At 37.1% G+C, this 14,986-nt stretch overlaps 2 protein-coding genes across 3 annotated transcripts in view; one reads left to right on the top strand and one right to left on the bottom strand.

Annotated features, from left to right (window-relative positions):
- LOC108976533 (glucose dehydrogenase [FAD, quinone]) overlaps positions 1 to 2,026 on the bottom strand; it is a 50,530-nt gene extending 48,504 nt beyond the window's left edge. For both annotated transcript variants that reach the window (XM_018945715.1, XM_018945716.1), the window contains exon 1: positions 1,323 to 2,026. The gene's annotated coding sequence lies outside the window, so the exon portion shown is untranslated. The remainder of the gene's footprint in view (positions 1 to 1,322) is intronic.
- A 2,635-nt stretch (positions 2,027 to 4,661) lies between these two features.
- On the top strand, positions 4,662 to 14,481 carry LOC108976461 (synaptotagmin-4). Its single transcript, XM_018945579.1, has 5 exons — positions 4,662 to 5,181; positions 5,237 to 5,934; positions 9,672 to 10,930; positions 12,790 to 12,864; positions 12,936 to 14,481. The coding sequence occupies exons 2-5, from the start codon at positions 5,892 to 5,894 to the stop codon at positions 13,053 to 13,055; spliced, it is 1,497 nt and encodes a 498-aa protein (XP_018801124.1). The 5' UTR covers positions 4,662 to 5,181; positions 5,237 to 5,891; the 3' UTR covers positions 13,056 to 14,481.
- Positions 14,482 to 14,986: the final 505 nt, after the last annotated feature.

A 14,986-nucleotide genomic window follows, 5' to 3' on the forward strand; every position in this document is an offset into this window, starting at 1 on the left:
GCCAAGCCGGGATTGACAGTCAGGAAGGTTTTGCTGTGTGTTTGGTGGGATTGGAAGGGGATCATCCGCTATTAGCTGCTCCCTTATGTCCAGACGCTTAATTCTACCATCTACTGAGAACAACTGGACCGCTTGAAACAGGCGATCGATCAGAAGCGTCGAGAATTTGCCAACAGGAAGGGTGTACTGTTTCACGAGGACAACGCCAGACCATACACTTCGTTGACGACTCATCAGAAGCTACGGGAGCTCGGATGGGACTCGGGTTTCCACCTGTTCTTGTCCCTGGCGAACGCCCTTGTTGGTGTAAAGTTGAACTCAAAAGAGGGTAGTGAAAAGTGGCTGTCTGAGTTCTCCGCAAATAAGGAAGGGGGCTTCTACGAGTGGGGCATTGTGAAGTTGCCGCCTAGATGAAAACATATTAACGAACGAAACGGGCGCATATTTGAACTAAATCCGATCACTGTAACACTTTTTATAAAGCACTGAATAAAGATTAAAGAAGCGGAAGGGAGATACTTGATATATAATTAAATTACATATGATTTAGCGGTAATCGATGCAAGTCTTATTATGTAGGGAATATAGCAATAGGGAAAAACAATGTAAACATAAGTATAAAATTAATAAGTATATATTAACTTGTAATCTTCAGTTAATATATATTTATTAATTCTATATTTAAGTTCGCATTGTTCTTCTGAAAATTTTTACTAAAAAATACTAAAATCAACGTAAAAGTGCCAGTATTTGCAAGACCAGAAAGTAATCACAGTAGACTCGTCACAAATAAGTCTGCAGTAAGTTTAGAAACTCTCAAAAATCGCTCATTAATACTAGCCTAAGTAAAATAAGATTTTGACTGGGTGCTAAAAACACAATTTTTCATGCACTTCTTCATTGAACTCGCAGTTGGTTGCTTGATGCAGCGAATTTCGCAAGATTTTTATTGCAAAATCGACAAAGAGGTGTGAATGCGGAAGAGCAAAATGCAAGCAAGTTTGAAAAAATTTCGCTAGGTTGCTACATGCAATCTCAAGCTCAACTTTGACTTATTGACTTTGACTGTTTGTTAGTAAATTTTGGTGAAATCTGTAATCAGAATCATACATACATACAAACATATATTTCATATATTTTTCTTAACGCTGTGGCTCATAGTATAACGGCTGCAACTAATTCTTTTTACTTTGGCTTAACCTTCAATCGATACACACGTTTGCCCTCACATCTGCACTTAGTTATGTGTGTGCATATACGCGGTGCTTCTTCGCCTTGTAACGGTAATTAAATTTTTTTTTTTTTGGTTTTTTTCTACTTACAAAGGAAAAGGAAATCGCTGCGCAGTGTTGTTGTTGGTTCCTTATAGTTTTTGTATGTCTTTTTCGGCCAAAAGCGCTTCTTTCAAGGCATCACCCACTTTTGGGCTTTTGTGCGTCGAGCTGTCGATAAAGATTTCAAAGTGGCGTTTAAGTTTGTAAGTCTGTTTGCTACCAGCAACACACAGTAAACCGAGTTCGTTGCTTTAGTCTTTTGTGTCCATAAGCTGTGCTTATGCAAAGCGCTGCTTACAATACAAGTATGTATGTGTGTGTATGTGCGCACAGTTCTTTTATGTGCTTTCTTAGTTTTACTGTATTTTCGATTTACCGTTTCACGGTTTCACTTGCAAGTAACTTGCAAATATTGACAACCTGTGGTAAATTATGTTTGTGTCTTGGCGAATATCGCTTGTCACCGAATATCGTTAGTTGCAACTGTTTTTCGTTTTTGTTTATACTTTAGCGCGCAAATGATTGATACGTAAATATGACACTGTTTTCTTATTCCCGAAGAGACAGTTTCATTTAAGAACTCCTCGCACTATGTTGCTTGCATAAGTTCCACTTTACACACACTTTACATCACTTTAACTTTGTTTCAATAGTTTGCTGTTCGAATTGCACTGTGAAACGGACAATAAAGCACTGTAAACCTTTCGATCGCTGCAGGTCTGTGGTCAGCTGTTCAAACCTCCGCGTTCGCGTTCGGCATCAAACAACCGTTTCTGCAGTCTGCCTCGCTGTTTTATAAACACGCGTTCGTGCTTGCATTTGCCGAAGTCGCTGAGAGCGGCGACGCAGCGGGAATTGGCGTTGCTAGTGTTGTGATCTGCCCAGCTGTGGCCAGTCTTTCAGCATGCGTCTAATTGCTGTTGCTACTATTTCTCAGTGGCCACCTTGCAACACTGGGCACTGGGTACTGAATAATTTAAAATTTTTATATTATATGATTTCAATATTCGCGATTAAACTATTAACTTCTAAAACCCCTTACAAGTTGTCTCAAGTCTTAAACCGAGAAAATAGACTTTTCAAAACACGATTAAAAATATAGCGACCTCATTCACTGGATGCAATTTCCACACAAACATTTGGTATCCCCGAAACTCAAATTTCCGCACAATGGAACAGTCCAAATGAATCTCAATAAGAAATTAATCGAAAGAACAAAAAAGGCTCCTAAGTCAATCACTAGAGTTTTTTCCTTTAATATTGGCGTACATATATGGAAAATCTATTTTAAAGGCGATTAGTAATATTTTTGTTGCAGAAAAATTGCGCCTAATACAAATTGGCAGTCATCGTATGATTTGTACTTCAGGTGATCATTTTAACGAATAATATTTAGTCGATACTGGTTCTAAAAGTGATAATGACTAAAGTAAACGATAAAGCGACGGGCGGTGAGTTGGCTAATTATGTACTTAATGCTGAATTCCGTAGCTTTGGCGGCTATCGCTATAGGTTTTCGAATCCCACGCCCTCTCCTATGCGTAGAAATTTTCTGCAACTACTGCCGAAGCTAAGAATGCGAAATCGGTTCGGTTTTGTTCAACGATGAGGCTCATTTCTGGCTAAATGGGTATGTAAACAAGTGAAATTACCGAATTTGCGACAAAGAGCAACCTGAAGAGATTCAAGAGCTGCCATTTCATCCAGAAAAGACAAAGGTTTGGTGTGATTTGCGGGCTGGTGGAAGCATCGGCTCATATTTCTTCAAAAATGATGCTGGTGAGAAAACGACCAACCGACTATTTGATGCCTGAAATTGAAGCTCGTTTCAACAATGGAGAGAACACTTCAGCAGATAATTTCGGGCTGGTCGATTGACCACGAAGATCGTGTGTTTATGATACCGTCAGACTTTTTCCTGTTGGGATAAATAAAGTCTAAACTCTATGCCCACAATCATTGAAATTGAACTCAACGGATGGACTAATTCAATGCCTTGATCAGCGCCTCAAGAATGCCAGCATTTTTCTGTACCGACAAGCAGTGTGGGATGGATGCACTAATCACCTTGAGAGGGTTGTATACCCATCTAAAACCCCTGTCATACTTTGGGTCTGGCACTCAGTTGCAACGCAAAGCCGCATTGAACTGACACAAGGTCAGCTATTGCCAACCACCACGATAATGTTAATGAATAAAGAAGACGCATATGTTAGATCAACTCGTTTTGAGTAATAGTTTGTAGTTTTGCCATAAGGGAATACCGAAAAATATAACTTCGGTAAGAAAAATTCACCACGTAATGAGTTAAACGGGGAAAAGGTTAACAAAAAGTTCATAATTTTTATTTACAAACAATCGCCAATTAATTTTCGGTTCACAAAAATAACCATCATACATTCAGAAAGTTAGTTTTTCAAGCTTTAAAAATTCTCGCGACAAAGTTTGATTATTAATAAGTGTTTTTCTAAGTTTTTTTTATTTTTATTGAAAAAATTCCAAGTTTCTAATCACTATGTTTAATCGTCTAATTGAGATAATAAAACTTTGTCGCACTCCCATCTACTCTTGCAACATGTTGCTGCAGGGTATAATATTTTTCTTCATCGAACGGTTACAAGTATCACCTTAAACTAAGCGATATATATATGAGTTCATCTGGAATAATTTGGCGTCTCAAAGGATATAACTAAATATAACTAAATTTAGCTACTTTCACAAGAAAGTGTGACTTCGGGTTAAATCGGCCCCGACGCAGACCAACCAAAATTCGATTCATCAATTCACGAAGTATCGGAAAATAGTTAAAAGTCGTGGAACGTGTGCTTGAGATTTTATGAAATGTAATGTAAATTAAATGTAATGAAAAGTATTTGTATGGTTTCTATGTTTGTATTTTTTAACGTATTTTTTTCCAAATTAAAATGAAAATAAATATTTTTTCACAACGGCAAATTGAACTAATAGCATTTTTTGTCTACTCTAAGCCTTTTATGCCACGACTGGCTGTTCTAAGAGAGAAAATGTTTTCTTATAACCTTTCACTTGTTTCGATTTGAGAATACAATCCTCAAAATTGTTGATAACCTTATATTTGAAATAGTAAATCAACTTTAATATAGATATTCAGTGCATTTGAGCTTTTGTTGAATGTGTGGAGAATAGAAATTGACGCTTCAATTTAATTTGTCTACTTTATGTTAAACTAACTGTTTTATGCTGTGATGTGAACATTCGTTAGGCCTTTATTTGTTTGTGTAGAGATATGCCGTCTCCACTACACAAAATATTTGCCACTCGCTGCCAAAACGTAAACCAACGATTGTCAGGTAAACAAAATATACAACTCGCTACTATTTGTTTTGTTCGTTGCTGTAAACTGCCGAAAGCGTATGGAATTAGCTTTCTTCACCAGCCAACTAATAAGCGCTGCACCGCGCATGTGCCAGTTTAATGATTTTATGGACTCAAACTCGTTGAATGCTACGCATCAAGACGAAGTCAACGGCCAGTTCTAACAGTAAATACTCGTGAACTCGCAGCAGACGAAGACCACTACAATCGGAATATCGACGCTAACGCGCGCTGTGCCAACACATTTGCAAATTGTTAAAAATTCTGCTATACGCAATTTTTCGAAAAGCCTGAAAGTATACTAGGAATTTAGGAAAAGTGTAAACTGCAGTTTTTGAAGTGCTAACTACATTGTGGCAGTGCGGAAATACACAAAATTAAAAGTTTTAACAAGTATTACCTGCGCAAGCCGAACACCTACGCGTAATACGCAAAAATAATAATTATACAGTGAAATACGAAACACCAACACAATTGGAGAGTACAACACACATAATATTATAAAATTCAAAACAAAAAGTAAAAGTATTTTTAATAATAAAAGAGTAATAGGGTAAAATTTGAAAGCATTTTTTTCGAAAAAAATCACCAACTTGGCTTATTCACAGAGTCATTGAAAGGTTTGGCGAGGTGTAAGCGACGAAAGCGGCCTATAGTAAAAAGTGTGATTCATACAATCCTTGCTACCTGCAGGCATCGCGTAACCGCAAGTGTCCGCGGCAAAACCCACCCTCACCAATAACAATAAAACCAATAACAAACATCCTTACCACCACCAAGTACAAAGCATAGATTTCGAAAGAACACGCTAGAGCGTATGGAACTCGTCTGGGAACAGCAGCTCAACAACACACCGCAGATAAATACGACATCGACGACTACGAGGACGACGACGAGGACGACGACTTCGTCAATCGCGAAGACAATTCTCTTCGATTCAGCGAATAGTAATTACAGCTGCTTGTTTATTCGTGTGAGCCATTTTGGAAAAATCGATTAAGTTTGTCGAAGTTTTCAAACGCAATGCGTATTAACACAATCAAGCTCAGATAAAACAATAAAACAGTTTTTTGTGATTAGCAAAAGAAATTGCCTAAACATTTAATGCGTAGATGTAGATGCGCTTGAGATTTTTAATAGATTTCGGTAAAAACTGCCAATACGCGTTATTCAACAACGTCAACAAGCTGGTGGTGAACACTCAGCACAACAACAACAAATACAACTAAAAAGCGACGCATTAACAGATTTGTTGCAATCAAGATGGGCGACGAGTACAGCCCAGATGTCAGCTCCATGGAGACAAGTAAGTGCAATATAGTACAGGTTAAAGGCAAAAAAAGTAGAATATTTCTAGACATTACGTGAACTTAGCCTGAGATGTGCAACAGACGGGCAGTTGTGGCGTGGCTTTATCTTTTCATACCCTGAGCAGGGCATATTAAGTTAGTCACGAAGTTTGTGTAACCCAGAAGTAATCGTTGGTGCCCCATAAAATGTATTTATAAATGATCAGCCAGACAAGCTGAGTCGATTTAGTCATGCCCGTCTGGCCATACGTCTCATTGTTGTGCGTATGTCCGTTTCATAGCATATGGCCATAGCATATAGCTTGCATAAAAACTGAACGATCAGAATCAAGTTCTCGTATAAAAAAACATTTCTATTTGACCAGATATCTTCACGACAGTTGGCACGGATAATTGTACAAGAGAACGGTACAATCCTCAAGAACCTGTTCTTATCGAACCACTATAGCATATAGTTGCCATTAATTAAGTTTTTGTGAATATTTTCAGCTAAAGGCAATCTAATGCTTTTAAAGAGCAAATATTTTGTATTCTCTTATCCCAATACCAAAAAAGTTCGTACTCTGAGTGGTTAAAAAAACGAAATTTTTGTTTCGTTTGGTACTCTGAAAAAATCAGGATCTATTACACCTCTAAAAAGTCTCTTCAAAGCAAAGTTTTCCAAAGCGAGATTGATGATAATAACAAAAAATAGAAAATTATAAGGCGGCGAACCTTCCCGTTTCAGTTAAGAGGTCATATTTGTGACTATTTTAGAGGTGTCGAAGAACCTATTTTAGCTGAGTCTGAGAACCTATTATTCAGAGTGCCAAGCGAAAAAGTTTTCGTTTTTTGACCCACACTAATATATACACACATTTTTTCATAAGTATGTGTGCGCAAAACAAATTGTGAAGTGCAAATAAGTTTAAAGAAAAACAAATTTTCAGCGAAACTAGTTATACCGATCTTCCAACATGTCTATACTATTTCTGAAGTTAAAGCCTAAAAGTGGGTCTAACGACGATAACCTGTTCAGAAGGGATAAGAGAATACGAAAGATATTTGGAAATCTTCTACAATTTTCATTAACATCTGATGAAATAAATCGCTTGATTGTGAGCTAGACCGGACTTTATACCAGCTTTCACACAAATATTTCTGGAAGACATATTTAAATGTTCACTTTGACATCTTCCCAGGCATATATTCAGGGAACTTGAAAATCTTCGTTAGTAGTTAGAAGACGACGAACCTCTGAGAGTTTATATCCACTGGCACAAAACAAAAAAAAAATATTTCTTTATCCCCTGAACAGGGTATATTATGTAAGTTTGGCACAATGTTTGGTGTTCCCCAGGAGGAAACATCGGAGGTCTTATAAAATATATTTACGAATGAATAGCGTTTCGAGAAAAACATGTTTTAAATTTTGGTAGCCGGTTACCCTAAAATATACTCATATCTCCGAAGTTAGTAACAGCCGGATAGCCGAAAAAGGCTTTGCGTTGAAGTATTTAAAGAAAACAAAGGCTCACCACATCATATGGCGGAAATGTCGCAAACGCGACTCACTTTAGAAGCTCCACTGAGCCAAAGAGTTCCGCGATTGGCTAGCTAAATTAGACCTTAGAAAAGAAGGATAACATTCTTTAGAATTAAAAGTAGCTTTTGACTACAAAAATAATTATGCTTTTAGATTTCTTTAATAAATATTCCCCAAAAGAGATCCTTTATCTGCAAGGAGTAATAACTACCATTCATCGGAACTCTTCCAAATTGACCGGAAAAGTAAATATTTCCGCAATATAAAATTATTTTACAACTTTATTAATTAAAATAGGATTTTTCGATAGAAAATTGAAAACGCGAATATGAAGACTAATTAACCTGTTTAAGTGCTCCCAACCATATCGATATTTCTTTTAGAGGTAAAACGGGTGACAAAGGTACCATTTTTTATTAAAATTAAGTTTACAATACGGAACGAGACGCATGTATTAACAGCATTATTGGATCTAAGAGGTGTGTTCAGAAAATAACGGGACTGTTAATGCTGAAAATATTGCGGATATGGAGAAATTTTCGTAAGACACTTCATCTCTCAGGCAATTTACATAATCCATCCCGAAACAAATGAGCCGGTTTGGTGGTCAAGAATTAAGCAAGCCAATTTTTGATATCCTGATCAAAAGTGAAGTGTATAGCAGTGAGAACGTAATTATTCTTGACCAATCACAATCCGATGCAAAAACGAATTCCTTTGTCAAGATTTTTGGCGAACTTTAAGCGTTAGGTTAGAGTGTGGTTAGTTATATTCTTTCGAGTAAATGGGGTCGACTTCGGTATGAATACCATGCCAATATGAACAGCGCTGGTATTTTTCCTGATCCCAATTACGAACAACGTTTAAGTACCTATCCTATGGAAAGAGACGAGGCTTTTAGGTTAGGCTTACACGTTATTCGTAATTGGGATCAGGAAAAATACCAGCGCTGTTGATACACACTGTCCGGAAAAATGCATTCAATACCAGGAAATTTATATGGCTCGAAGTCTTTGATTGCCCAAAGTATTAGTGGGGAATACACTCTACGCAGCTCCTTCAAGCTGGAGTCTTATAAAGTTAGTACACCACCTTGGGACCTGACCATTTCTGCCAGTAGTTTCTTATTTGTATTCTGTCCACTCTCCACATTTTTGCGTAGTTGCTTTGGGGTAGTCTTTTGCTTAATTAGTAATTTCTTAAGCCTAGCTACTTCGGTTCTCCTTTCACAATCTGTTCCAGTGGTCTTTTAGTTTTTTCACATTCACCAACCTGCGGACTTCTATTGATATCGCTTCACCATTGGTGTAGCATGTAATTGGATGTTAGGAGTAGCTTCTAATCCCTTCCATCATTTATGCCAGTTAGTCAGGTCAGGGCTTTACTTTGTTTATTGCACTCGGGCGACACCTTAGAGTTAAGCTACTGCGCCTGGCTTGAGGGAGAATTTTGTTTTGTCAATCACTAACAATTGAGGGGGCAAGAGTTAAAAAAAAATTTTTTCAAAAATTTTTTTGAAGCACCCTAATAAATATATTCGCGCTCCCAAGTCACTTAATACCGCATATATCGGCCAACATGTGAGTTATCTGGGAGAGCGTGTTTTACTTATATCAGTGCATGTCATGTCAAATTTATTGACGCTTTATTGACAAGACTACGCTGACAATGGCTTCCAAATTATGAAGGAAAATAACTAGACTGGCGAGTTTTTGTACCGGGACCGAATCCTGGAATCAGAAATTGCTCCAAAACTAAATATCAACCAAATTTGTTGTTTTAACAACGACTGTCACTCATCACATCAGTGCGAAAAATCGGGTCAACATATATATTTTATGAATTTTATTTAGAAGAAAGACACAACAACATTGAGTAATATCGTTTCTGGTTGCCCCTAGTATAAGTTTTTGGAGGGCACATTGAATAACGCTTAGTGTTTATTATTATACATAATCATTGAATAAAACAATGAATAAATGTATTTTTTTTTAATTATGACACTACTTTATTTTGATTTTTTGATGAAGAACCCAGATCTAAGGAATATTTCATTAAACAAATAATTTGGCAGGTACTGGCTGCTGCTTATTACCATATTTCTTTAAATTATATACTGATTACCACAAATATTTAATGATAATCATTAAGATGTCATAAATGAAACCCAAATAAAATCGAATTATAAATGTAAATTGTTCTTCACAGTAATTCCAGCGATTTTGGGTTTTGCTGCCGCTGCAGCACTCTCAGCTGTGGTATACATTTGTGCTAAGCGAATACGTGCACGCAACCGTAAGCAGAATCAGCATGACGCATCATTTCCCTTTCAGCCAACAAGGCGCCCAACTGCTGTGCGCTCGCCAAGCGGCCAACCACCACACTATCTGAAAAAATCTCCATCGCCGACTGGCACCAAACAATTGGGCATTTTGCAGCCAATGCAAGATCAGAACACCTCCCCGATTGCACCGCCGACTATGAAATATGTGGAGGAAGATGAGATACAACCAACCCGACACAGTCGCCAGCTAATGAACGGCGAACAGAAGCATTCCCCTACCATTGAGACACACGCCACCGTCGTTGGTCAGACCACAGGCGGTAATGGCAACAATAATGGCCACAATCACTATCATCACCATCATTTGAGTGCCATGGAAGACACAGCCAAGGAATTGACTATCGATCAGTATGGAAAATTGGGCACGATTTACTTTAAGCTACGCTATTTGGCCGAACGCAATGCACTAATGGTGTCGATTATACGTTGTCGCGGTTTACCCTGTAAGAGTGGTGGTGGCGGTTCCGGTACCGGCAATGGCGCTAGTGGTGATGGTGGTGGTAACAGCAATGGCAACAAAAACGGTTCCAATGGTTCTAATGACTTACCGACTAGCTTGAATGGACGTACTCAAACTGCCACCGATCCGTATGTAAAGCTTCAACTTTTGCCCGACAAACAGCATAAGGTGAAGACTCGCGTTGTACGCAATACACGCAATCCAGTATACGATGAGGATTTCACATTTTACGGCTTGAACATCAGCGATCTACAGAATATGTCGCTGCACTTTGTTATACTCAGCTTCGATCGTTATTCGCGTGATGATGTCATTGGCGAGGTAGTCTGCCCATTATCATCCATTGAAATCGGTGACATCTCCAAGGAGGCACTTTCTATTAGCAAGGAAATACAGCCACGTAGTTTAAAGATTCGTGCTCAAGGACGTGGCGAGTTGTTGATTTCACTGTGCTGGCAACCGGCTGCTGGTCGTTTGACTGTTGTCCTATTGAAGGCCCGCAATTTGCCCCGCATGGACGTGACCGGTTTAGCCGATCCATACGTTAAGATCTATTTGTTGTATAATGGACAACGCATTGCGAAGAAGAAGACTCACGTCAAGAAGCGCACACTTAGTCCAGTATTTAATGAAAGTTTCGCGTTCGACATACCTGCTGCAGAGGTGAGTGACAAATGAATTTATTATGCAGAAAATTTCCAAAGTGTGTTAAGTTTAAAGATATACTTTGTACTGGCACTTTGATTTCAGCGGCATGGTTTTGTGTTTTATTTAATTTCTGTATTGGTTGATACAATAATTAGAAAGTAATGATTTTTTATGGAAAATGGCTCAGTATTCTCCCCAAGAAGTGGCTCATTTGTCAGAACTATCGAAATCGAGCCACTATAGCATTTAGCTGCCACACAAACTGGACGGTCAAAATTCCGGCCTTACATGGAAAAACTTTTTTATTTGACAATATGCAAAGGGTGATCCATTTCGAGGTTCTCTACTTAAAATAAAATTTTTTTATTTCATATTTTTTGGGAAATGTTTATTATCATTCGAAAGAACATTCTTTCTTTTGAAGATTTTCTCTTTCAAATGGTGATTCCGGCAACGTCTCAGATGGTCCGTCCATTGAGTCCAATTTTCGATGACTTGTTTCAGCATTTCGACTGGTAACTTGAAATGACATGTGTGTTGTTTCGCTCCAAGGTCTCAATCGAAGCGGGATTGTCTGCATAGATTTTAAACTTTACATAGGATAAATACTAACGGTGTAATAGTACATGATCCTGGTACCTTATCGACCGGCCCAAAACGTGAAATTGCCTTGTCATTGAAGTGTCCTCTCAAAAAATCCATTGATTGATGCGATGTGTGGGAAGTGGCACCGTCTTGTTGCAACGATAATGTCAGGTATCAAATAACATGTAAAGGAACGACCGATTGAGCTAGGAATGGTCCTCGCAGCTAAACAAAATTTGGTTCGCAAATTTCGATTCTTCTTTGAACTTTTCAAGAGTTCAAGGACCGAAGCACAGCTTGAGAAGGTGGAGTGGCTTCGACGTGAAATGCACCAAGTCGTTCCATACGTCAGTCCGACTTGAAGCGAACGACGACGAATCGACTCTCCACCATCTTCGTGTACACCCTCAGCTACGGCTACTAACTTTTCTTCACTCCGTGCTGGACGTGGTTTATTCGGTCGAATATTAATCGATAATGAATGCTGAGTCTCAAGATGGGTGACGGTGTTGCGAATAATACGATTGCGATTTGTAAACGTTGTTCAGGCGTAAGTCTTTCCAAGATGAAATGTAAAGCAATACTGAACAAAAATAACATGATAACTTGACACGACTCATGCGTGATCTGTCAGAAGAAGCTATTGAAAAAGTACCCCTACTTGGATCACCCGTTATATATGTATATATAGTATATTGTTATGTTAGAGGTTTCTTCTAATTTCGGGCTGTTAAAATAGAAATGATAGCACAAATTTCCTAACACAGAAATTATTTTGTTCTGTAGTGTCGGGGTGAGGGCAACAAACCACCACCATTTTCGAAAATTATAAAAATAACTTACAAGATGAAAAATTTAGAGCTGAAAACAGGAGACCTCAAATACCCCACACAACACTTAGCAAATGAGTCGCAAATTTTTTGTTCGGATCTGTTGAGTAGTTCTATTGCCTAAGGCAAGTTCTATGGCCAAAGGCAGTTCTATTGCCTAACGCAATCTCCGAAGAAATTGTTCAGATCAGGTGACTATAGTACGTATGGAATACATATTTTGTATACGTAGAGGGTATTATTGCTACGTTGCAACCAAAGTTAACGATTTTTCTTGTTCAAATCTGTGCTTTGTTTCCTTGTTCGTTATTACGATCAAACAATTTTCCTTAGAAGCGAATTTACGAAAACATACGTTTATTATAATGAATATTTACGCACAGATGTAATTATACGTGCGGTGCTTTGGATATTTTTTCGTAAGAAATACCTTTATGTTGAATGTGTTGCCATTTTCAGGGTATCGGCGCCACACTCGACGGTGTTTCACTGGAGTTGATGCTTTTGGACTGGGATCGGGTTACCAAGAATGAGGTAAGTTTGCAGACCAAAATTGAAATCACAAGGAAAAACTGAAAAATAAACGTTTCATTCACCTTTGCTAGGTAATTGGTCGTTTGGAACTAGGCGGTCCAAACTCTGGTGGCACAGCGCTGAACCATTGGAATGAAGTGTGTAATTCACCACGAAGACAAATTGCCGAATGGCACAAGCTCAACGAGTAAGATAACAACAATAAGTTACAGTAAAACAATGAAAAGTGAAGGAAAAATAGACGAAAACTATTTTCGGCTAGAAATGTATTTCTGTTGTGGGCACAGATTTTGTACTGAAAATATAAAACCTGCTAAATTATGTTCAAGTAATGCAAAACCACTTACGCATACATGCATACATATGTATGTACGTGTAATCATACCACACACAATACAGATATAAGCAAATACATATATGCATGTTTATATGCTAAACGCGTACAAAAGAGTTTGAACCAAATGAAATTCATAATTCCACTTACTAATGAAAGCGCAAGTTTGCAAAACTTATAAATCAGCTTTCGATTATAAAACTGCAATAGCATGCTCACCTATAACTGTAATATAAGCATAAAACCTGTATGTACGTATTAGCAACGCAGTTCCAAACAGGGAAAGATCACAGAAACACACACACACACACACAATCAAATGTTGAATTTATAAAAAAACTTACTCTTACATACTTACTTTTAAAATAATTTGATAAAATTGAAGTGAGACGCAATTAAAGTAGTAGTGTGTGGATTTGTTAGCAAAGGATTTCAATTAGTAGACAAATTTTATGTAATATTACGGTAATATTTAGATGAAGGGCATTCTTTTGGATAACTGCGTGTTTTTGCTATTTTTTAAAAACTTTTGTTTTCGCGCTTCGCCTTTAATTTAAGCTAAAAAATTACCACAAACACTTCAAAGGCGCTTAATTTTCATACAATAATGTGCTTTGTAAGAAAAATAAGAAAAGTTTGTTTAACTTAATTTAAAGCCTTTTCACTGCTCAACAAGTAAGATTTTCTTTGTATAAATTTGATATTTTTATTTGAATATTAAGAGTTTCGCAAAGAAAACACCAAATTATATTCAAAATATGTAAAATATGTTTGTGTAAAAAATAGTTGTATGAATATTTAGCAGACTGTAAGAAATTATTTGTAAAATATAATACTCAATTATATAATTACGCAGAACGGAGGCGCGAAATTGCTACGCAGTTGCGGTTACAAAACAGTTTTCGTGCTTTTTCAACACATAAATTTATTTTTGAAAGACTTAAGTAGAGAGCTGGCTTCAAAGTCTACAAAATAGCAATCTTTTGGCAGGGAAAGAAATAACTGATTAAAGCGAAATTTCTATAGTTTATAGCTATATATTTAGAAATCATCCGAAAATTTTTTGGATACGAGATCTTTGATATTCTGCAATTGCTCGATGCATCCTGCATATGCATTTATCAGACGGCGGTCAGGATGCAGGTCGCAATTTCTAACGGAAACGAAAAATTCAAAGAGCTCCATATTTGTTAATAACTTATAATAAACTAAGAAAATTCCAAAAAAAAGTGTAACATCCCACACTTATTTAAAAATTGATAGAACCATGGTTAAAAATATGCTCAGACTTGGTTTTTCTTAGTTTTTCTTAGTTTTTTTTTTTTTTTTTTTTTTTTTTTTTTTTTTTTTTTTTTTTTTTTTTTTTAAAAAAGAAGATAATTTAATGCCAAAGATAATAAAGTTTGCCCCAATTTCATACTACGTTTAGTTTTTTTTTCTATCCTGCCCGCGATTTAAGGTAAATCGTAAAAATTAAAAACCGAGAAATCGCGCGTCAAAATTTTCGCTTTCTGCCCAAGCGCTCATATATTTGCTAGACGCTAGGTCACTATTTCCCTTTTAGTTTCGACAATATTTCGAATTCCCATCTCTAACTTTGGGGACATATCCTTAGATAATTTTTAAAGAGATTTAAGCTTAACCCAGCGAAAATATTCTCAACTAGCATTTTAGCATATTGATAACAGTTTTATGACTGTCTTGATAAAACAAGTTACTACAGATACATACTTGCTCATACAAAATAAGCGTAATACTGTAACACAGAAACAAAATTTGGGAAATTCA

The sequence above is a fragment of the Bactrocera latifrons genome, unplaced genomic scaffold (genome assembly GCF_001853355.1).
Source record: "Bactrocera latifrons isolate USDA-ARS-PBARC rearing strain unplaced genomic scaffold, ASM185335v1 scaffold_77, whole genome shotgun sequence".
In the NCBI taxonomy this organism is placed as follows: domain Eukaryota; kingdom Metazoa; phylum Arthropoda; class Insecta; order Diptera; family Tephritidae; genus Bactrocera; species Bactrocera latifrons.